This window comes from Conger conger, chromosome 13 (genome assembly GCF_963514075.1).
Source record: "Conger conger chromosome 13, fConCon1.1, whole genome shotgun sequence".
Taxonomy (NCBI): domain Eukaryota; kingdom Metazoa; phylum Chordata; class Actinopteri; order Anguilliformes; family Congridae; genus Conger; species Conger conger.
In genome coordinates, this window is record NC_083772.1 from 4,711,372 (window position 1) to 4,735,935 (window position 24,564).

At 52.9% G+C, this 24,564-nt stretch overlaps 1 protein-coding gene across 1 annotated transcript in view; it reads left to right on the top strand.

The window, feature by feature from the left end:
- kirrel3b (kirre like nephrin family adhesion molecule 3b) overlaps window positions 1–24,564 on the top strand; it is a 217,256-nt gene that overhangs the window by 140,681 nt on the left and 52,011 nt on the right. The window contains exons 2-4 of the mRNA XM_061217519.1: window positions 1,118–1,267; window positions 8,353–8,502; window positions 24,363–24,520. Of these exons, the coding sequence (XP_061073503.1) occupies window positions 1,118–1,267; window positions 8,353–8,502; window positions 24,363–24,520 (458 nt within the window). The remainder of the gene's footprint in view (window positions 1–1,117; window positions 1,268–8,352; window positions 8,503–24,362; window positions 24,521–24,564) is intronic.

Sequence of the window (24,564 nt, forward strand, 5' to 3'; positions counted from 1 at the left end):
TCGAACACAGTTCCAAGGGCGGCGGCCCTCGCAGACAGCGCTGTGATTCACGGGCAGGGCCTGTTAAAGCGCACCGTTACGCCTCCTTCACTGTCTCCGCGCTCCTCCAGCTGTGTGCAGTTCTGCTCAACATGCACAAGGGTCACAGGTTCAAACCCACTGCGCAGCGGCTTGACATTGAAGGATGAAAGCCCAGGCATTATGCACATTCAGCCTTTGTCACAGCCCGGAGCGGAAGCACAAAGTGACGTAGCGCAACCTCTGAACTTGTCGTTTTTTTTTTGTGTGCGGTCTTAAAAAGGGGCTCCTATTTCTGTCTCTGTCCTTTCAGACGTTTAACGAGGGCAGGGGTCGGCAACGCCGGCCCCGGAGAGCCGCAGAGTGCGCTGGCTTCCGTTGTTACTCAGTGCTTAATAGATCAATGATAGCAGTCGATCACAGTTAACTCACTCACATCGCCTTGTTTCCTGGGTCTGAATCGGGTGCTTATTTTAAGGCGAAAACTAAAAACCAGCCACACCCCCGGCGGCTCTCCAGGACCGGGGTTGCCGACGCCGGACCTAAGGGGGGGCATGTCCCTGTAGGTAGGGGGGTATGCCGCTCTCTTAACACACCGTAGGGCCGGAATGTTCCAGCAGGCTTCAGGAACAGTACACGATGTGTCGGGTTCCAGCCGAAACCACCACCCCCCACGGGGTCCTGACGTACGCCACCAGCCGGACCCCAGATTCTGCCCTGGCCGCTCGCAGTGACCCAGCACACGCGTGTGCGAGCCCACGACCCGTGTTGGGTTTTACGAGGTGTTGACAGTCCAATCAGGGACCAGCCAGACGGGGGGTAAACACGGCGCCGTTTCATCTCCACGATTTGGGATGAGCTGCCTCTCTCTCTCTCTCTCTCTCTCTCTCTCTCTCTTGCCTGGTAACCCGCGATGTGTTAGGGCACATTTTTCTTAATTCAGCCAGGTGTGAGTGAAGTAAGACTACAGTGTGAGGAATATTCCCGTCATTGACGTCACCTTCTCTCTCTCTCTCCCTCTCTCTATCTCCCTCTCTCTCTCTTTCTCTCCCTCTCTCTGTCTCTCCCTCTTTCCTCTCTTTCTCTCTCCCTCCTGCAGGGGCGGACTCCATGTTCTCCCAGCAGCCCCAGGACCTGGTGGTGGTGGCGGGTCAGCCGGTGACCCTGCCCTGCTCCATCCCCGGTTACCACGGCGTTGTGCTCTGGATCAAGGACGGGCTGGCCCTGGGCGTTGGCCGAGACCTCTCAGGTGGGACCTGCGTCCTGATCCATGCCTCACCTTCAGCCCCTGCACCCCTCACCTCACCCTCCTGCACCCCAATATCACCCTCCTGCACCCCAACCTCACCCTCCTGCACCCCAATATCACCCTCCTGCACCCCAACCTCACCCTCCTGCACCCCAATATCACCCTCCTGCACCCCACCTCACCCTCCTGCACCCCAATATCTCCCTCCTGCACCCCAACCTCACCCTCCTGCACCCCAATATCTCCCTCCTGCACCCCACCTCACCCTCCTGCACCCCACCCCACCCTCCTGCACCCCACCTCACCCTCCTGCACCCCACCTCACCCTCCGGCACCCCAATATCACCCTCCTGCACCCCAATATCTCCCTCCTGCACCCCAACCTCACCCTCTTGCACCCCACACCTGCCCCCCCCCCCCCCCCCCACACACACACACTGACTGGCCATATGCCTCCGTCTCACTTCCTTATAATTATAAATAATTCAAATCATCCAATTACTTCCCCTGCATATTTCCCATTGTTTATTGCTCCTATTATTCCCCCACGTTATTGCTTTTTCTACGGAGCAGCCAAGTCATGCGCCGTTCGCTAAACGAGTCAGCCTGCAAGTGGGCAAACGCCAACAAGTGCCTGGCCTTTAAAAATGCCATCGCAATGTGAAGACACTCCACGCGTGTTGGGCGGGGCGGGGCGGGGCGGGGTGGGGAAGGCGGGGCGGGGCGGGGGCCGGCCCACACAGACAGCTACTTCTCTGGCTCTGTCACGGGTTACTCAGACGCGTCCGGGAAAGCAGGAGTGGCCAGGTGTTGACACAAAAGATTAGCCAACGTCAAAACGGCCCGTTCCGGAAGAAGGGCCCATCTGCAAGGCCGCCCGTCTCCGAAACGCTGAACGTGCTACAGCCGCCAGCGGCGTTTTCAGCACTTTTAATGGGTAAATAGGATCTGAAGAGTAGCTCACTGTCCTAATTATAATGTGCCGCTTGTGTAATTACCTTAATTGTTTAATTTGGAGAAACACTCACTGCTGAGCTGTCATCTTAGTAGTCTGCGGATCTCCCCACCCGATGGCGGCTAATCCATATTCATAGTGCGCCTGAAAAATCACTATAAGCCATTTCCTCTTCTTCTCTTTTTATCATCCATCCCTATAAACATTTACCGCCTTTTAAACCGGAAGCCATACAGTGAGGAGGAGAAACGCCACGCGCATCAGTGTCCCATTTACAGTATGCCATGAAACATCTGTTGCCTTCAACTGTAAAATATACCACCAGGGGTTTTCCTGTCTTATAATGTTCTGCTGGAGGAGTTAAGAAGGGGGAGGGGGGTGGGGGTCCCGGGTATGATAGGCACACACCACATCTGTGTGGGGCCACGAAAGGAATTGGTCCCCCCCCTGCGGTTGAACGCAGCCCTCGTACCGGAGAAGGTTTGAATCACGACTTGAAGCCCGGGGGCCGTCGTGCACTCAGACGCAGGCTCATTTGCGGTCTGAATGCATTCTGGGAGAGAACCCGCATCCTCTACCCTCTGCCCTGCAGCGGCCTCTCTCCCACGCGCTGCCCTGTCACCGAGAGCGCTCCTTAATTAAACCTCCGCAGACGACCTTGTCCCATTAAACCCGCTCCCTTCCCCCGGCGTGTCCTTACCGCTCTCCTCGCTCCGGGGAGGAGGCACGGCGGTAAACAAGGAGAGATGGTGGACGGGCCCGGCGTGGGGCGGGGGGGGAAGAGAAGGAGCTTAATGACACTTCAGAGGGAGGCCGACCACTGCCTGCGATGGAGCCGCGTTCACTGGGGCCCGGGGCCCCCCTCCTCATAGCCGCTTGCTGCCCGGGGGGCCCCTCACTGTGGCTGTGTTCACTCCCACAGCCCAGGGGCCCGGGGCCCCTCACTATGTGGCGTTCACTCCCATAGCCCAGGGGCCAGGAGCCCCTCACTGTGTGGCGTTCACTCCCATAGCCCAGGGGCCAGGAGCCCCTCACTGTGTGGCGTTCATTCCCACAGCCCAGGGGCCCGGGGCCCCTCACTATGTGGCGTTCACTCCCATAGCCCAGGGGCCCGGGGCCCCTCACTGTGTGGTGTTCACTCCCGTAGCCACTCGCCCTGCGGGGCCCCTCACAGAGCCTGCGTTCTGGAGGGCCCGAGCGAGCGCTCTCCCCCCGCGGGGCCCGCTCCCCGTCACCGTCCGCGCGGCGGGCCGGAAGCGCAGCGTCAGGTAAAGGCGCGGCGTGCGAGAGGGAGGCAGACGTGTGCGTTAAAGTGTACACACGCCTGCCCTCTGATGTTCTGCCGGGTGACCGCGCGCTTCTCCTCCGCTGGAGTCGCCCGTCGCTTCCAGAAAGCTCATTTCAGCCAGCCAGGGCCGCTCGGCCGAGGAGAGGAATGATTAAAATGAGAGAAATCTATCACCGGGTAGCCCAATAAATCACCAGACAAAAGGCACACGGCGCCTTCTCGGCTCCCTAACCCCCGCACTCCGGACTGTTCTTTTTGTCGCGCTTGCATTATTTTAATTAAACGGAAAGACAAAATGTTAAGCTAATGAGCCTCTCGGATATGCACCGTCGTTGTCGTGCCTGCCCCGTCGTTAACAGTTTACTGGCCGGAGCGGTCTGCTTCGAGGGCGGGGCGAGGTGTCCGTCATGCGTGTGTGAATTATGCCAAATGGCAGTAGAGTAAGCAGGGATGGGGCGGTATGTCTGGGGGGGGTTGTCAGGGTCACAGGGCAGCCTGTAGCGTAGTGGTTAAGGTAAACGACTGGGACACGCAAGGTCGGTGGTTCAAATCCCGGTGTAGCCACAATAAGATCCGCACAGCCGTTGGGCCCTTGAGCAAGGCCCCTTAACCCTGCATTGCTCCAGGGGAGGATTGTCTCCTGCTTAGTCTAATCAATTGTATGTCGCTCTGGATAAGAGTGTCTGCCAAATGCCAATAATGTAATAATGTAATAATGTAACATGACTGGCAGGCAGCGAAGCACAGGGTATTATGGGGCGACATGGCTCAGGCAGTAAGAGCAGTCGTCTGGCAGTCGGAGGGTTGCCGGTTCGATCCCCCGCCCGGGCTGTGTCGAAGTGTCCCTGAGCAAGACACCTAACCCCCAAATGCTTCTGACGAGCAGGTCGGTGCCTTGCATGGCAGCCAATTGCCGTCGGTGTGTGAGTGTGTGTACGAATGGGTAAATGAGAAGCATCAATTGTACAGCGCTTTGGATAAAGGCGCTATATAAATGCCAACCATTTACCATTCATATTAATGCACCCCCCCCCTCCGACGATACTTTCACACCCCAACAAGGCTCCCTGACCACTCCCTGCATGCTACGGGGGTGTGGTAGTTCCAGGGTCCCGGTCTCAGTGCCCCTGCGGACGCCCCTCTGAGTGATGTTCCTGGCCATTTCCCTCCATCGACGGGCGGGAACGCCGACTGCACCCCCCTCCCCAACGCGCCCCCTCCTCGCTGGCATAAATCACTTCTCCGTTCACAGCCATTTCCCACTATTGATCTACCATAAAGACGGCTCCGCTCCAGCACTGATGGATTCATTACCTTTAATGGAGCTATTTTACATCGTTTGCCATGGGTGACACACGTTGTCTTTAGGAATTCATTAAGATCCATGGGGAAATTATTTAATGCCTCGCAGTGCCCCCCCAGCCGCCCCCCTCCCCCGGTGAAGACGTTCATTACCCTGTCAGGGGAGAGAGACGGAGGCTTCCCGTCCCAGGGCTCTCTCCTCACCAGCGTGTACGTTCCTCGTCCGATCACGGGGCGGAAGGCTCCGGCTTCCAACCGCGGCGGCCGACCGATGTCGGGGAGCGGAGACCTCGTGGCTCAAAGTCGGGGCGCCGTCCTCGGCGGTACAAACACGTGCCGGGGCTGGCCTTGCACCCCCTGACACGCTGAACCCCCGAACCGCAATGTTAAGGCCTTAACGCCGGTGCAGGAGCCATGTCAATAACCACAGCCAGGGTGAAGCGGTAAAGCCTTTGGCGCTTTAGGGCCCTTCTTAATCCAATCCGCGCCGTTCCTTTCAACACGAGAAATTGAATTTGTCAGGCAAATTCAGAGGGATCAGAGAGTTCCAAATTAAATAGTTCGCCGCATTATGACAATTAATTTTAAAATAACCGATGGTAAATGCATTCCGTTTGTCGTATACATATTTATGATCGATTCATCGCCGGAAAGACTTTCTTCGGCGAAGTTGAAGTTTAGCCCTTCAGACGTGAGGGTGTGGCAGCACTGAAGTGTAACAGACCGGAAACGCAGGCTGGCTGGAGCTGCTGCGCCTCGGAGCGAAGCACGAAACCTCCACCGCTGCAGCAAACATCCAGTCCTACACCTGGTAACCCGCGATGTGTTAGGGCACATTTTCCTTAATTCAGCCAGGTGTGAGTGCAGTAAGACTACAGTGTGAGGAATATTCCCGTCATTGACGTATCCTTCTCTCTCTCTCTCCCTCTTTCTCTCTCTCTCCCTCTCTCTTTCTCTCTCCCTCTCTCTGTCTCTCCCTCTCTCCCTCTCTCTTTCTCTCTCCCTCTAAAAAATTAATGGATATATACTAAACTAAAATGAACCACAAGCTACGGACATGGCTACGTCTGCTGAATGCCTCAATGGAAATGTTAGTGACCAGCAATAAACGCCAAATAAATTAAAAACATTTTTTTTGTTCATATTAGCACAATAGTCCTCTTAACTAACTGGCAGACGGTAGTGAGAATAAGCATGATTCAGGGAGGGTTAAGGTTAAGGTAATATATACACCCTTCTGCATTAGGATACAGCTCACCTGATGAACAGTCCTATAAGGTGTGGGGGCACCCAGCGCTTCAGTGAGACCGTGTCCAGCGCCAGGTTCAATACGACCGGCACGGACCCCTGAGGTCGGAGCGTAAATCCTCATCCCTCCACAACAACAACAAAAAAAATAGCCTTCTTCAGCCGGCTATTAAACACTAATAGATGATTCAGCGAAGCCATCGATCCCTTGGTGGCAAAATAAAGCACAGGGTTTTAACAGGAAATCGATGGTCATTAATGTTATTTACCACTTGCTGTTATGTATGATTGTCCCACGGTTAAACCCCCTAAAGCTGCCCCCCCCCTTTGACGACACGTCTGCAATTTTCCCAGGTCGTCATAGATTTTTCCACATCCTCTCGTCCCCGGACCTCAGGGACGGGACACAGGGCAACTAGATCTGGATGTCGATGGATCCTCGCGCACGGAAATCCGCGGCTCGTTCGAGCTCCCAAGCCCGGCCCGGTCCTGCCGCCCCCCCCTCCCCCCCCTCCCCTCGGCCGAGGGGAGATTAAAGGCAGCGTGTGGCGAGATGAAATTTTGTGCACCGTTGCAGGCACCAGTGTGTCCCTAGATGGAAACTAAGGGGCCACTTCATGGTCCGTTAAAACTGAATGGGACTCACTGTCACTGACTGCTAATTTGTTTTTTTTTTAACGCTCCGGCCTCCGTAATCTAACTCAAGGGCCTTGGAGCTGACGAGCTCTGGGTGCAGTCCATTACAGCCCCGCTCGGTAGACACACATCTGTGATTTTTAGCCACTTAAAAAATTAAGCCATTGGAATCTCTAGAGCAAACATGAGTCGTATTGATGCAGGGAATCAATATCCTGGCGAGATGTTTACTGGCAATAATCCCACGGAGGCCCAGAACAGGCGATTCAGAGCTGGACGGGGGGATTAGGCTCGGCTTCACAGCTCACGCTGCCATTTTAAAAAACAAAAGCAGATTTCATCCGCTGTCCAAAGAGGAGGAGCAGTTAATCAGCAGATCAATTTTTACTCGTCTCCGTTCCAGGAGCCAGGGCGGACCTCAACAGAAAATGTCGCACCTGCGACAGAACTCCAGAAACACCTCGTCGCGAAATGCTTCAACGTAAACATTTCAGATCAGCAGTTTGTTGCGTGAAACCCCTATGATTAGGAGGGTTTTTTTTTTTTTCGATAGCGAACGCAGCATGCTCGCGATGCAAATTTCCGCTCGCGGTTATGGGAAGTGTTTTAGAGGCAGCGGATTTTACTTGCGCTGTAAAAACACAGGGCTTCTGAAAACAGTCCTCTCTCTACTTTATTAAACTATAAATCCCCCTGTATTCTGCTGCCCCAGCACATTTCAATCATTCTTGTTCCTATACGCAGTGGCAATAAAAGCCGCTTGTTCGCACCAAACATATAGCCACTCCCAAGCCCAGATCAGTGTTTTTTTTTCTTCTCTCTTTTGCGTCGATTCTGCTGAGTCATTATTCACACTACGCTAAAAAAATAAAATAATAAAAATGAAAAAAACGATGTGGGAAAGCGAGAGGGTTTGTGCCGTTCCTCGCTGCTGGAGGGAAATGCCGCAGTTTGTATTCATATTAATATTACTATAGTCTGTTCGGTCCAGCGGGGCGCATATTGAAATAGCCCGTCTCAATGGCTGCATCGTAATGAACACACGCAGGACGGTCCTTCTGGTGGATTTGAATAGGGAAACAACATACGGACTATAAAGACGGAACTATGCGCGGCACGCGAAGTTTTCGCCCGTGCGGATGGGAGCCGTCATTTAATGCGATGTGAGGCGGCGGTTTAGCTACTCTGTAAATGTGTACAGCGTATGTAACAGGTGAGAAATTGCCTGAGTCCGAGGTGGGATTTGAACCCCAGCCTCTCACTTGTCCAAATATTTTGTTGAACGAAGGCGTTACCAGTCCGCTAAAGACGAACTCGCCTCTACCCAAGGGCAACAACGTTCTTTTGAATTTGAGGGTTACATCATTCGGGGAGTGTTGTCGCGATAACCTGCTACCAGCCTTCGCTTTCACTGCACTTCACCATGCTTACTAGCGAACTAGCTGAGCTAACCATGCCACACGTACACTGTGCATTTAAAAGCAGGGAGTCCTCCCAAACCTGGAGTGCTACAATGGTCAGGGGGCTTTCTTTGGAGTCTCTCTTCAATTATCATACCATGACGCGTGAGAACGTGGCGTGCGCGGCGAAGGGCGTCGCGGACAGGAAGTGGCGCGCGGACAGGAAGTGACCCTGTGTGCGCTCTCCCTGTCGCAGGATACCCGCGCTACACGGTGGTGGGGGACCACGGCTCGGGCGAGCACCACCTGCGGATCCAGCGTGTGGAGCTGTCGGACGATGCCGTCTTCGAGTGCCAGGCCATCCAGGCGGCGATGAGGTCCCGACCCGCCCGTCTGACCGTGCTAGGTGAGTCTGCGTGCCGTCCGAGACGCTAGCTCAGGAGGGTTGTTCCCGGTTCCCGGGTGTGTCAAAGTGTCCCTGAGTAAGACACCTAACATCCCCCCGAATTGCTCCCGACGGGCCGGTCGGTACCTTGCACGGCACCTTTGGAGTGTGAATGAGAGGCATCGATTGTAAAGCGCCACATAAATGCGGTCCATTTACCATATATGTTCTCGGGCGCCGTTACATAATCCATCAGCTGCTTAAAACACCAGGCTCTCCATCTTCTCACGGTGTGTCAGGCACTGCTGCAGGTTTACGTTGCTATCGGCAACAGGGCTAATGACTAGTTTCAGTCTCTACCTTGGAACTAACATTTCTGTGTGTACTTTTTCCCAGCCATTCTGGGTAAGTGTAAATGTACATTTACTGTGTAGGGGTAGGTAAGGCCGTTTCCATTTCCTTTATAACACAAATGGCGTCCTTATCAGCAACATTCCCAAAATAGACGCGGTGAGTGTGGAGGTGAAGGCGTGCGGTCGGGAGCCGGATAAGGGTTCGACGGGGGCCTGAGAGCAACAGAAGGCCGTGGGTTTCGCTCGGTGTTTAATGACGCTGGTGGAGGAAGCCCGTGGCTTCGGACGTTGCGCCACGCAGACCGGCAGAGCCAAAACACGCTTTCAGGGCTAATTTCCTGCAAAATAATTCTACAATTTCCATTATTAAACTAGAGAGCCCATTTGCTGGCCATTAAACTTTAATAGGTTATTATTCTACAGTACCATTCCTGTTTAAGTGGGCAGCGCTAGCTGAGAGCTCTCCTCTCTCTCTCTCTCTCTCTCTCTCTCTCTCTCTCTCTCTCTCTCTCTCTCTCGGTATTAATACAGCCTTTTTCTTTATATTTTTACTTTTCATTTTCACCTCACCATGCCTCTCCCCTGGGCAGTGCAGGTCTGGGGTGAGGAAGAGAGAGAGAGAGAGAGAGAGAGAGAGAGAGAGAGAGGGGAGAGAGGGGAGAGAGAGAGAGGGAGAGAGAGGGAGAGGGGGAGAGAGAGAGGGAGAGGGGGAGAGAGAGAGAGGGAGAGAGAGAGAGGGAGAGAGAGGGAGAGAGAGAAACAGAGAGTGTGAGAGAGAGGGAAAGAGAGAGAGGGAGAGAGGGAGAGAGCGAGGGAGAGAGAGGGAGAGGGGGAGATAGAGAGAGGGAGAGAGAGAGGGAGAGAGAGAAAGAGAGAGAGCGTGAGAGGGAGGGAGAGAGAGAGAGGGAGAGAGAGAGAGAGAGGGAGAGAGAGAAACAGAGAGAGTGTGAGAGAGAGGGAGAGAGAGAGGGAGAGAGAGAAAGAGAGAGAGCGTGAGAGGGAGGGAGAGAGAGAGAGGGAGAGAGAGAGAGAGAGAGGGAGAGAGAGAAACAGAGAGAGTGTGAGAGAGAGGGAGAGAGAGAGGGAAAGAGAGAAAGAGAGAGAGCGTGAGAGGGAGGGAGAGAGAGAGAGAGAGAGAGAGAGAGAGAGAGAGTGTGAGAGAGAGGGAGAGAGAGAGGGAAAGAGAGAAAGAGAGAGAGCGTGAGAGGGAGGGAGAGAGAGAGAGAGAGGAGCAGGAAGCCGGAGCTCTGGATCACAGTGTCTCTGGCAGGAGTTGCTGGACAGCCTTATTGATCTCCTCTAATGAAAAGTGAAACTAATGATGTGTAGGGGAAGAGGTAGTCGGGAGAGAAACGGAGAGAAGAGAGAAGACAAATTACCTCTTCATGTCTTTCATTTTGGCCGCGACTCGCCCGCCACCCCACCCCACCTGCACGCGCGGGGCCTAATTGATAATTAAGAGTTTCAGGTTTTTACAGGTTTTTATTTTCCGGGTCGGCCCCAGGTCTGTTGAGTACGTTCATATACGTCTCCTCTAGCCTCCGGGTACTTCTTTTAAAATAACAAACCAAAAAAAAAAAGTCTGTGAAATCCCGGCAGGCACCCGCAGCAGAAATGTCGGGCTTCATGAACGTGAAGATTAATGTCTGGGGGGTGAGGGTTGGGGTTGGGCGCCACATGCCACGAAATTTGTTTTCAGTCCCGTACCGTGATTAGGCCTTGATTGATTGAGCGCTGATTGCGTCAGATTGGCTGAGGGAGTTAGGGAAGGAATACTGATTATTAGCCCTGACTACACCCCCCCCACCCCCCCCCCCCCCCCCCCCATCATCCAAAAGAACACATTTCTAAATGTGTTTATCATGAGGTATGTGTTTAAACCCAATAAACCCCCACACGCCAACATAACGCAGTTATCCCCTCCCCTGCAACGCTGCCTTCCTACAGTCCGAGTGAAATGTTTTCCATTCAAGGCTTTAAGGTCCATTAATTTGAGTAATTATGAGGGGGGGGTACTCTCTCCGTTTTTATTCTACTTGCGCTCATTTCGGCGGGGAAGACGGATCTCCTCTCCCTGCGGCGTTGTGCATCAGTCCGCCGGGCTGGCGCGGTGCCTGAACGCGGTGCCTGAACGCGGTGCAACACGGTGCGAACACGCACGCGGCCGCGCTCTCGCAAGGTAACCACATTAATATGCGCAAGCCACGTGTCACGATGAATTCCCCGCTGTCACTCCCCTTGTTAAGACGGCCGCCCGCGCTCATTGACTAACCTGACGGAGAAAAACAGCATGGGGGCGTCTCCCTACTGCTCAGCGGCCCGACAGACAAATATATCTACCAATCTGCATCCGTTCAGGAGAACATGCCCCCCTCCCATTCCCTGATGTCATTTTTCTTAACCTGCTGCCAAATTTGCATAATTATACAGCCAGATTGTGATATTAATAAAACCCATTTATTACCACGAGAAAAGTAAATGCATCTCTCCGGGACTCGACGATAAACACCGTCAATATATTTCCCCCCTTTTTTTGTTTTCATATTTACAAGAAAATAAAATGGTTTTTATTGGTCTGCGGTTGAATTTATGGGTTGAGGCAGCCCCGGAGGAGACGCGCTCTGTCTGTTTGTGACGGAGAGAATGGCGCCCTGATTGTTCTGTTGTGACGGCTGTGTCCACGTTGATTTCGCAAACTCGGGGTTCGGGGTTCATGGGTAAAAAAACCCTCACTGGGGTCAGGAGTCAGAACGACACACTGCGAGCTGGAGTCCGTGCTGAAGAGCCTGAACTTGAATTTTCACCACAAGAACATTCCTTATTGTCCTTCCCTCTGCAGAGGTGTTGGTAGACAACACATAACAGAGAAATACGCTTTGTCCTTGGGACATCTCACACACCTGGTCAGGAAAAAGAGTTACATTTGAGAATAAATATAAAACAAGGCTGCGCTACTTTTCTGAAACTGCCTAACCTCTCTTTCCCTTTCATTGAACGGACTTCTGGAGACAGCTTGGATTATTCTTTTTTTTTTAAATGTACATTCTCAGCAGATGTCAGCTTTATGTAGTCCGGGGCGACCGAAGGAATGAATCCAGGAAGAGAAGCTCGGGGGCCGGCCATTAAACCAGACAGAGGATGCAGAAGAGGAATGCGCAACATGACCTCTGAACTTTGACCTCACAGTGAAAGCAGAGGTGGGCCCCAGGGTGCCCCCTAGTGGCCGGTCTGTTGAATAAGGCATGAGGCTCAGGCGATTGTGGATATGAAGGAAGGGGCCTTGGAGGCTAATTATATCCCTTCAGCAATAACAGTCTGCCTATGGATTCGGGCTATGGCGCGCAGGGCGTTGTATCGGGCCCAAAGGCATGGGGCGGGGGTATGTGGGGTTAATGCAGTGAATCGGTCTGCAGTAAAATGACCTTTGCCTCCAGACAGGGCAAATAGAAAGTCTTCCTTTTCAGTTCTCAGAAATCCGTAACATTTACCGCGAGCGCGGGCCGGAGCAGAACGCCGCCTGCCCTGGCTCCCCGCGCCCCCCCCCCCCCAGTATTGATTTGTCCGCTTTGACATTTTGGAGAGCTCTTGAACGCGTGCGCGTGCGCCAGCGCGGACAGGCCCCTCCCCCGCGCCCGAGGCACGCGGCGTTCCGGCGTTCCGGCGTTCCGGCCTTCCCGGCTCGTTAGCGGTCCACCGCCGCCACGGCTGATTTCCGAGATGAAAGACAACATTAAAGGGAATCCGGCTAACGCCGCGTGTTGTACTACGCGCATAAATATTCCCTTGTAATTTTTTGAAGTTTCAAAATTGCCAATTAGGAAATGTTGACTTTGCTGAAGACTAACAGCGGAGAGAGAAAGAAAGGTCAGATAACTCCGCTTTCATTTGCTGTCAGGCAAATTATTAATTACAGTGACACAGCAATTGTAGTATCAAGTTTCCTGGCGATGAAATTAATTCCTCCAAACACAGGGGTGCTCTCGCATCTGGGAGGCGTCCACAGTCCCAGGTCTGCGTGGAGTCGAGAGCTTTCAGATTATTAGCCTTTAATTACAGAGCAACGCCGAAGCTTCGCACACTCACTTCCATCAGACTGATATGAGACCTCATTTCTCCTGACGGCCCGAAGGCAAACAAGCAAGGGCAGCCAACTCTACTTCAAGGCCCCTGACTTTCCCTGAGCAAACCTTTTTTATTTTATTTTTTTTAGCCGCAGGGGGAAAATGGCATTTTCTCCAGACGGTTCCCGCAGGTCACCGTTCCCGGCGCTGGCCAGGTTGGGAGGCGGCGCTGGTCTGCTGTGGAGATGTGTGGGTCAGGGTGGCAGTGAAGGGGGGGGAGCAGGCTCACGCTTGAGCGGGAGGCTGTCCGGAGGCTGAGAGCCGGCGAGCGGCACCGTTTGGGCTGAATGGAAAAGCGGCCATTTTGTTGTTTTTTTTATTAAGATGATTGATGGCCTCTCCAATCCTGCCTGTCGTTATTCTTATCCCTCAGCCCGACCGACTCCCGCCTTCCCGCCTCTTTATTTATTCTCATACACTGCAAGGCCTGCCACGCCACGAGTCAGGCTACAGATTCAGCTGGGTGATCTCTAGGAAAGAGAAAAAAAAAGAAAAAAACGGTTTGCTTTCATTACTGTTGGCCACAGAAGTCCAATACTCCATAAAGGGTACAGTAGCTCCTTGCTTCAAATGAATGTCTCTTCCGACGGAATTAGTTGGAGAGATTAGACCTTCAGTTTGATTGTTATTTCAAGGACATTTCTGCCGAAATATCCTTTTTATTCTTTTTACATTTGTACATTTTTTTTTTTTTCCTATTCATTTTAAATCCACTCAAAACTGTTCTAACATCATGAAATGTTGAAGTTAAAGCCTGGAGAGCAACACACTGTAATTAAACTGTTCCGACTGAAACTAAAAGCTTGATCCTCTTGTGGTCCTCAATTAATTTTTCTCCTAGGAACTTGAGGACAGCATGAATCTGGGTCACTGTGAACGGGTCTGTTTACCTGGTGCGGACATCCTGCCATTACAGAGACCAGCAGAGTGACACCGGGTGTCAGTAAAACGATGGGCAGCAATGAACAACGATTAACCGTGTTTTCAGGACTCCTCTGAAAGCTGAAAGAGGATCTATGAATTTCTTTTTATTGTTATTGTTCTTCTGTTAAATTTTGAGCTTGTTAAAGAGTGAGCTTTAGCCTTCAAATGAGCTTTTCGTTTGGGAAAATAATGAATCCTCAGTACTTTGCGCAGAAAGTGATGCCCTTAATAGACATTTTAAGGGCACTTTTTCCACTCATGTCTCGATCGCAGGCAGTTGCTGTCGAGCCTGTGTGATCCGTGTCTGACGTATCTTTAACGAAACTCGAACTCACTTACGCCCGTAGCGAGGTCACACGCGACCGCGAATCCCGACCACTTATTTTTCGCCACGCACATCCGGCCGTTTCTCCGCCCGATCCGTCTCGCGCGTTCCCGTCTCTATCCGATAAAAGCGTGGCGTGGCCTGCTCGTCTGGGAGAGAGCGGGACGCGTGTGATAACCCGGCGTCGACGGAACATAATTCCGTATTGATTCGCGACTTCGGCGGCTCTGCGCACGGCGGTAATTCCGAAAGCCAACACGTGTCAGTCACGGAGAAAAGGAGCGCGGTAACTCTGGCAGGGAGACGAGGCGAGCGGTGCTCCATCACGGAAACAAAACGCAACACGCCGCTCCTTCGAGAGGGCTTATTGTCTCACACAGGCGGGGGGATGCTGTCTTCAAGTCTGTCTCATGAATAAATATGTTCGGCAGCGAGTGTAAGAATAACGTAGCAGAGGGAGAGATGGAGGCAGGCGACGGGGTGGGGTGGGGGGGGGGGGATGGCGGTGTGAGAGATGTCACGTGCGCACAGGGGCCCCCGGACCGTGACGCGGGCCTGTGGGTGACCCCGGGGGGGGGCCGTGTCGGCGGCGGTCGGTCTTCAGTTTGACGTGTCCCGCCCGGCGCCTCTCCTCTCCTCTCCTCTCCGCTCCGTGACAGAAGTGGCCCCCCGTGCGCGCGTTCACGCCCCGCTCTGACACCCCCCCCCCCCCCCCCGGGCAGGTCCCAGATCCACTCAATCTGTCAGCTCGCCCCTGCTGCGGTGTGGGGGGCCGGCTGGGCGGGTGCTTCCCTGCTCTTTCTGCCTTCGGAAATAAATGATTTATTTGCCTGTTATTACGCGCTCCTGTTCTGTGAAGCCCTCCGCCGTCTCGTATCTTTCCTTTTTTTTACATTCGGGTACAGCCGCTTGAGCCAAGACACGGACGCAGCTCGTACAATCCGCCCTCATTAAAAAACGTCTCTGACTTGGTAAAAGCACGGGGAAAGTGCCTCACCCTGACACCCGCCTCTGTACCCTGAGGCCGGAGTCTGGTTCTGCGGTGCTGTTCGGTTCATTCTGACGGCTGGCCTTTGCAAGCCTGCCATCTCGGCGGCGCTGGCATTTGGTGGAGCCGGGCACACGTCTGAAGGCCTGGCCGTCTCTCCCGCCTTTTCTCTTCGCCGTAGCCCTTAAAGCGGTGTCGGTACGCACCGGTCCTGCTGCGGTCCTCCTGCTACTTTCTCCATTAATCGCGGGCGAGCTTTACCGCCGGCCTGGACTCTGACCACCGCCACTGCCCACTGCACGGGGCCGTCTCTGCGGCAACCGGGCCACTTCCTGCTTTAGGCCCGCGCGGATCTCGCAGATCGAAACAGGCCTCACATCGTAAGGTCAACGGCAAGAATGCGGTCCAGACGCCGGACAGAATTAGCTCCTTCACATTGTCAGGTCGCGCATAGCTGGGCTTTTCGCTTTGTTGTTGATTCAGTGCCTCAGGTAAATTAACTTACCCCTGCATTAAATGACCTCCTTACCCACAATCCCCGTCAGCGGAATAATGGGGACCTCTCCACCTCGCCCAGGGTTGGGGACTTAAAACAGACCAGCCCTTATCTTGCGCTCTGCGGACGGATTTGTGTGAAATTTAAGTGTACTTTAATTAACTTGGAGCGCCATCTCTTATCTAGAACAGCAAGCTGGGTTCATTCGGCTTGCGTCAAACAGGGCCCCCCGCGCGCCAGGATGCAGCGGAACGCAGACGTGAGAGTGTATGTAACCAAGACCCCAATTCCTCTGCGCTCCCCGGAGGAGGCCATTGGATTGGTCTTTGCATTGCGAATGTACCGTATGATTGACATATGGACTATGGACAGGGTTCTAAACTTTCAGTCAAGTGATTTTCAAAACAGCCCCAACACTCAAACACACGCGCACAGACCTACACACACTCTGTCAGGAACACTCAGATACACATATATAGTGTACTATCGAACATGCATGCTGGCACATCTGCAGATTTTCTCCCTTTTCTCACACACGTACAGTACATTCACTCACACTTATTATGGAAACCAAGCAGGTAAAGTAATTTGTGAAATCAGGTGGTGTAGCACACATTCGGAAATACCTGCTGACACTGCGGCCCGCAGGACGTGGGGTTGAGTAGCACTGCAGGACGTGGGGTTGGGTAGTTCTGCAGGACGTGGGGTTGAGTAGTTCTGCAGGACGTGGGGTTGAGTAGCTCTGCAGGATGTGGGGTTGAGTAGCGTTGCAGACACTGTGCAGGACGTGGGGTTGAGTAGCTCTGCAGGACGTGGGGTTGAGTAGCACTGCAGGACGTGGGGTTGAGTAGCACTGCAGGACGTGGGGTTGAGTAGCACTGCAGGACGTGGGGTTGAGTAGCTCTGCAGGATGTGGGGTTGAGTAGCACTGCAGGACGTGGGGTTGAGTAGCCCTGCTCTATTTTATCACCTTAGCAAGCAGAACTCACTCTCCACTTTCTCCTGTACAGAACTCACTCGGTCTTGAACTTTGATTCACAATGAAATACAAGCCATTACTTCTTCTTGACAAGCACGGTTTAACGGTCACCAGCACATATGAAAAAAAGTAATATTGTACGGCAGTACTGATTACAGCTCGTCAGGAAGAAATAATGAACAAATTAATAATAAAGGAAGCTGAAATATTCCCCATTTCTCCCCTTTGACCCCCCTCCCCCCCCAATTTTTTTTTCAAAAAATAAAAATACAAATACAAATTTGTGAGTTTTGGGTACTTCAGTCAATGAACTCTAACACCAACACCATCGTTAGGGCTCGCCAAGAGTTCCTGCAGTGATCAGCCCTCAAGCCCTGATGCAGGCAAAATAGTGACAGAAATGATGCCTCAAATCTGACAGCAACTCCAGCAAAGAATTCTTAAAATAGGACAAAGTGGCAGCGTTTCCAGCCCCTATAGCTTTCCTACCATGAGGTCTAACTGCAAGAGGAAGGTAGGAGCAGAAGATCAGCCAGGTGTGTAGTTTCTGCCTCTTAGGTCCGACAGAAAGGGCGTCGTCACACCCTGACTGACCAACAGCGCAATGCACCAGGCTGCTCTCAATCACCAATTAAGAGCCAGCTCCCACACCCTGAGCTGCAGGTGAATCAAATCACCCTCCAATCAGCCCAGTGGACGTTTGCTCGGCTGCAAACTGAAATCGAGAAAAAGAAATCCGGAAATAAGGGAAAAAACGGAAATGCCTCGCTAAAGGAACTACTAGCCAGCACCGGGAAATGGGTGACTGCTACAAGTGCAACGACTATAAGTTTGAGAACAATGTTAATTGAATCCAGGGGGGGATTGCGGAGCTGAGGATAAGGCTGGAGGTGTGGGAGCAGGAGTGGGAGGTAGTTTTGGAGGAGTTGAGTAAACAGCTCAGCTCCACACAGCCCTGCTGCAGGATAGGAGAGGGCCTCAGGGAGCCAGCGAATGCATAAAGAGCAGCGATCAATCAGCGGCACTGCCCGGCTCACAGACCTCTCCGGTCACCGGGCAGAGCTCTCATTTACAGCCATCAGGCGTGGTTGAAAGCGCGGGTGCTGAGCTGTCCGGGTGGGCAGGTGGTATCTGGACTGAGGCAAGGACTCTCCCCCCCCAAAAAATAAATAAATAAATAAATAAAAGAAGTTGAAAGTATCGGTATGCGCGGAGATTTGTCAGCTCGTCGATAACGTGGGCCGGACCGCGCTCTGAGATGCAGGTCAGAAACACGGGAGTGGGATGGGTCAGGGGCTCAAAACCACAAAATCACAGATCACAGGCGCGCATCGATCCGCCGGCAGCTCCTGCAAGGCCGTTTACTCTATAAAAACACGGCGAGCAAAACTCTCCCCTGCACACCTTCACCGGCGAAGCGCTCTGAAACTAAACAGGCCCGTGCGGGGAGGGGGGAGGCATCGTCGAACCCTGCGCTGTTTGCTTCGCGCTAATGTAATATTTGGTTAGCGTCAGAAACTCTGTAAAAAACGTCCCACCTGCTCCGCCTTGCCGGGGCTTCGTGAGGAATGCTGAAAACTACAGACACATCACAGACTCACTCTGACAGTAACATTACATTAATGGCATTTGGCAGACGCTCTTATCCAGAGCGACGTACAGTTGATTAGACTACGCAGGAGACAATCCTCCCCTGGAGCAATGCAGGGTTAAGGGCCTTGCTCAAGGGCCCAACGGCTGTGCGGACGTTATTGTGGCTACGCCGGGTCCAACCTGCCCACGGTCCTCCACCTCAGTTCTACACCCCTCCACATCTCCACCTCATGCCCGGTGAACAGAGGGAGCCCTGCCCTGCCTGAGCTCATCAGTGCTGGTTCATGGGTTCAAGTTCATTTTTGCTGGAGTGGGTCATTGTCATTGGCCATTGGATTAGGGCAGGGGTGTCAAACTCCAGTCCTGGAGGGCCGCAGTGTCTGCCGGTGTTTGTGGTCAATCAGCAGCCAATTAAGGCCTTGAGAACAAGGTGTGTGGAGCCTTTAGCCAATGCAAGACTTTGAAATGTATCTCTCGTGCTGAAACACACCAAAAACCAGCAGACACTGTGGCCCTCCAGGACTGGAGTTTGACACCCCTGGATTAGGGGATCATGCCAGGCTGGACCCCAACAGAACTACCACAGAATTACCCTGAAATGTTGTTTGCGGTAATGTTCAGCGGAATAGAACTTTAAATACTAAAGACTAAAGTTACAGCACAGAAAATAAATATGGCTGCACAGCTACTCTGACCTGGAATTGAACTCTGAGTTTCAGTATTTACTGAGAACCTCTACAGACTAATATCTAAAAGGCATTTTTATCTGTTTATTTTCATTTCATGGGATTCGTTTTTTAATCTTTTAAATTCTTTTAAGCCGTGACAGTGGGTATTTTCTTGCCTCTTGGTGTGTTCAGGTTGGTCATTTATTATAAATTAATATGATATATGTTGCCTTTCTGTGAAAAAAAAAAAAAAAAAATGAGAGATGAAAGCATCGTATTAAATTCTAATTACTTGAATCAAATTCGGTTGAACTAAATTGAACCAAACTGACATGAAACACTGTAAACAGTATAATTTCCAAAACCAACGACACTGCTTCATGAGAATTGAAAACAAAAGATTTTTAGCAGCAAAAGCATGGTAAGAGCGCAAACAATGACACCAAACAATGGCTCCAACTGTGAAGTGAATCTGAAGGGGCAAGTTGTGGCTTCGCTCAGAAACGACGTGAGAAACCGCCGTGAAATTTCCCAGCTCGGCCTGACTGGGTTACGCTACGATCTGTGAAAGAGTGAAAGAGTCCCATCCATCCATCCATCCATCCATCCATCCATCCATCCATTATCTGAGCCCGCTTATCCTGAACAGGGTTGCAGGGGGGCTGGAGCCTATCCCAGCATGCATTGGGTGAAAGGCAGGAATACACCCTGGACAGGTCGCCAGTCCATCGCAGGGCACACACACCATTCACTCACACACTCATGCCTACGGGCAATTTAGACTCTCCAATCAGCCTAACCTGCATGTCTTTGGACTGTGGGAGGAAACCGGAGTACCCGGAGGAAACCCACGCAGACACGGGGAGAACATGCAAACTCCGCACAGAGAGGCCCCGGCCGACGGGGATTCGAACCCAGGACCTCCTTGCTGTGAGGCGGCAGTGCTACCCACTGCACCATCCGTGCCGCCTGAACGCCGTCCCTCCTCGCTGAATCACAAACGCGCTCGCCGGCAGTCTCCCCCGCCGGAGCGTTTCCCCGGTCCGGCACTCTTCCGTCACCGCAACCCCGGGCCAGCGCTTGGGCGCCGTGCCGTCTCCAGAACCCAACAGAACCCCGGTCGGGCTCCGTCTCCAGACCCGGCTTCCCGTCCCTGTGCTAAACCATTTCAGCAGATGCTTTCGCCACCGCTGCGGATGCCAGACGGATTTTATAACCCCGTATTTCACGGCTCTGTTCTGTCACACGAGGGTCTCAGCTGAGCGGTAATCTGACGAAACCCCCCCCACCCCCCATCCCCCCTCGTCCCCCCGGTTTGGTTCAGAAAAAAAAAAAAAAAAAAATGAAGCTCTACAGTCCTGAGTTCCTGGACAGTTAATTAATGTTTCAGCAGCCACTGAATGTGCCCGAGAGACGCTGAATCAAATGGAATCAGTAACCGTGAGCCCTCACACTATCGTTCTCTCTCTCCCCTCCATCCTCCATCTCTTTTATTCCCCCTCTCCCGTTCTCCATCATTCTCCCCATCCTCTCTCTCTCCCTTTCATTATCTCACCATCCTGTCTCTCTCTCTCACTTTTATTCTCTTGCCATCCTCTCTCTCGCTCTCTCTCTCTCTCTCCCTTTCATTCTCTTGCCATCCTCTCTCTCTTGCTCCCTTTCATTCTCTCGCCATCCTCTCTCTCTCTCTCTCTCTCTCTCTCGCTCCCTTTCATTCTCTCCTTGTCCTGTCTCCCCCTTTTTCCCTCATCTTGCCCAGTCCTGTTGCAGAAGAAACAACCGTCAAACAGGGAGGATTTATTTAATATTTCAGCAGGCCGGGATGCAAGAAGTCAGTCGGCAGAAAAAGACCTGAGAGGCTGAGAATGGGGAAAAAGACAGAGCGAAAAGACATTTCTTCTCAAAAATGAAAACACCCCCCCCGCCCGACACACACACCCCCCACCCCCCATCCCTTCGTTCCTGTGGCATGCTCCGTGACCTCCTTGTGCAGTGACCAGAGTTAAGAGTCAGGACTCAGAGGATGAGAGGGGTGTGCTGGGAGCGGAGTTATAAAAGTCAAGACCAAAAAAATAATGCGTGTCATTCTGGAGAAGGCAGGCGCTCGATTGCTTGCTCGCTCAGAGCAGAGGTTCTGAGGTTCTGAGCGGTGCGGCGCTGACCCGGGAATCTCTGCTGGAGACGTCCGTGCACACACTGACCAAACGGTACGGGGGGGGGGGGATCACTGAACTGCTATCATCTGTTCCTCACCCCTCCACCGCAGACGCAGTGAGGTTAACGGAACGGAGGAGGTCTGCTGGCACCGTGTATCCCCTAAAGGCAGGGGTGTCAAACTCCGGTCCTGGAGAGCCGCAGTGTCTGCTGGTTTTTGGCGTGTTTCATCACGAGAGATACATTTAATTTCGAGTCCACGCACCTTGCTCTGAAGGCCTTAATCGGCTGCTGATTGAAAGGAAACCACAGATGCCAGCAGGCACTGCGGCCCTCCAGGACTGCAGTTTGACCTCCCTGCCCTAGGGGGCTCTCTTGTGACCCGCTGGCAGGCGGAGCTCCGACGTTCACCTTTGAACTTTGCCAAAGCGCAAGCAGCCCAAACAGGCCGTTCAGACTTGCATGCATGAATGGCATTTGGCAGACGTACAGTTGATTAGACTAAGCAGGAGACAATCCTCCCCTGGAGCAATGCAGGGTTAAGGGCCAACGGCTGTGCGGATCTTATTGTGGCTACGCCGGGGATCGAACCACCGACCTCGCGTGTCCCAGTCATGTACCTTAACCACTACGCTACAGGCCGCCCTACTTCTCATGTCCGTATGCAGAAATGTTCCACAGAGCGGCCTGTAGGGGGCGCCGTGTAGCAGAGGCGCGGTGGAGAATCACAGGGAACAGGCCCAGCCCTCCAGCTAGTGGGCAGAAGGTAGTGCCAAGGGGGCAGCCTGTAGACTCCTGGCTAAGTTGCTTCACTGACCTCCAGAAGGTTGGTGGTGGAAACCAACCCCGGTGTAACCACAATGACCGCGTTTCCCGAACGCGTTAAGAACGTTCTTAAGCTAAGAAAGTTCTTAAGGACCGTCAATTAGAAGGTCCTTAAGAACTTTCTTAGCTTAAGAACGTTCTTAACGCGTTCGGGAAACGCGGCCAATGAGATCCATGCAGATGCGGGGCCCCTGAGCAAGACCCTGTGAGCGAACAGGTCCTCCGACGCTTCGCGTGCCCACTCCATAGCTCTGAACAACAGCCCGCTGAGTCACCAGCGCCTCCTCTGACCCGCGACGGGGGGGTCAACTCCGTCCCCCAACCTGCCCGGAGACTCGCAAATTGATGGTTAAAAAATAACATCGCAGGTTTTGAAGAACCACAACACTCCCCGCCGGCGGTTTATTAGGAGATAAAGATTTTTTTATGAAGGTGTAAATCATCGCTTAACAACGATTCAGGCAATCTCTCCGGCTGGGGTCCAGGATGAATGACATTATTGTATTTTATCGCGAATAACGAGTGAAACCTGCAATGTTTATTTAGAGTAAGAGGCGAGGGTAGATGTCATAAATAAATTTACGCTTCCTCAAGGTTTATGAAATTTGGAGGGACGCGCTGAGCAGTCCAACGTGAACCGCTCTGCTGAAATCCAGTGTTTACGGTGCGAAAGAGTTAAGCAGGGCGCGTTATTCCCATAATGAGGCCCAATCAGTAATCAGGTCTGAATGAGTCATGAGCGCAGAGGGGGGGCACACCAGGGCTCCCTACCAAAAAACTTTCCCCAAGTTCTTCCTCTCTCTTTATTTGTTCTGTCTCTCTCCCATCTTTCACACAATCAGTCTCATTCTCTTTCCGTCTCTGCCTCCCCAAAATCGTATTCTTCTTCCAGGTTCTTAACTCGCCTTGACTCTGCAGTCTCATCTACCCCTCCCCACACAGACGCACACACACACACACCCACACACACACATACACAGACGCACACACATACACAGCCACACACACACCACACACACACACACACACATACACACACACACACACACACAGATGCACATACACACACACACACACACAGATGCACATACACACACCACACACACACAGATGCACACACACACACACACACAAACGCAGATACACACACACACACAGATGCACATACACACACCACACAGACACACACACACACAGTCGCACACACACATACACAGCTACACACACACACCCCCACACACACACACAGATGCACATACACACACCACACACACACACACACACAGATGCACACAGATGCACATACACACACACACACCCACACACACACACAGATGCACATACACACACACACACCCACACACACACACAGATGCACACACACACACACGCATGCACACACAGATGCACACACACGTACGCACACACACACGCACACACAGATGCACACACACGCACACACACACACACAGATGCACACACACACGCACACACACACACACACACAGGCAGATACACAGCTGGTTGCTCCCTTTGATTTCCTCTCGCCCCAGATCCACACCGTAATGAGCAGGGAGCCGAATCAATAATTCACCGGGGTTTGAGTAAAAAACCAGGGTGATCAGCGCTTGTTTAAGGGTAGAGAATGTAATCAGTGCCATTCAGCGACCTGCGTTTCCCAGTGAAAAGATTGCCGCCGCCTCCTCTCTCCCCCGCCCCCCTCCCCCCACCCCGACCCTCCCCGTTCTCCCGCTTTTCCTGGGCTTGCCCGCTCTCTTCCGCACGTCTTCTGACCGTCCACGCGACCGCACCTGGACCGGCCCCGCTCCGGCGTCCCGGGCAGCGCTCCAAACCCGCGCCGGTCCTGTCGAGCTGCGACACGAACCCGGACATCTCCTCCCCGGTGTCCTCGGACCCCTCTTCTCCGAGCGGAGCGGCGGGGAGAGAGCGAGAGCGCTTCGTCAGGTCGCCCGCCCCCCCTATCGCACGGGCTGCAGGTCCGGCTCGCAGGCCGGACGCTGCCATCGCACCCCTGAGCACAGCACTTATCCTGAAGCGCTTTCGCGAACACATCCAGCCGTGTAACAGGGACGTCATGTACAATGCGAGCCGTGCGAGGAGCCTCCACTAAGCACATAAATAATGTAACGGAGTGAGCTTCTCTGGAAACGTGAGCGTTTTACACCAGGCGCCCCGGTGGAGCATGGCTCTGCCTCCATAGACGGGTTCCTCCTGAGATTTCTTCCCATCTGGGAGTCTTTTCCCACCCACATTTCAATGTTTTTTTTTTCTTGCCACCTGGTTTTTGCTCATTTCTCCTTCTGTTACTCTGAAACAGAACTGTGACAGAACTTAGTAATACTTCTCCAGAAAAAGCACTGTACAAATAAAACCGACTTGATTTCATCTGATCTCTCTTATCTCTCTCTCTCTCTCTCTCTCTCTCTCCCTCCAGTTCCTCCCGAGGACCCCATCATTAACGGTGGGCCAATGATCAGCCTGAGGGCGGGGGACCCCCTAAACCTCACCTGCCATGCGGACAATGCCAAGCCAGCCGCCTCCATCATCTGGATCCGCAATGGAGAGGTCCTGAACGGAGCTATGTACTCCAAGGTAGGGGTCCAGGTGTGTGTCTAAGGTAGAGGTCCAGGTGTGTG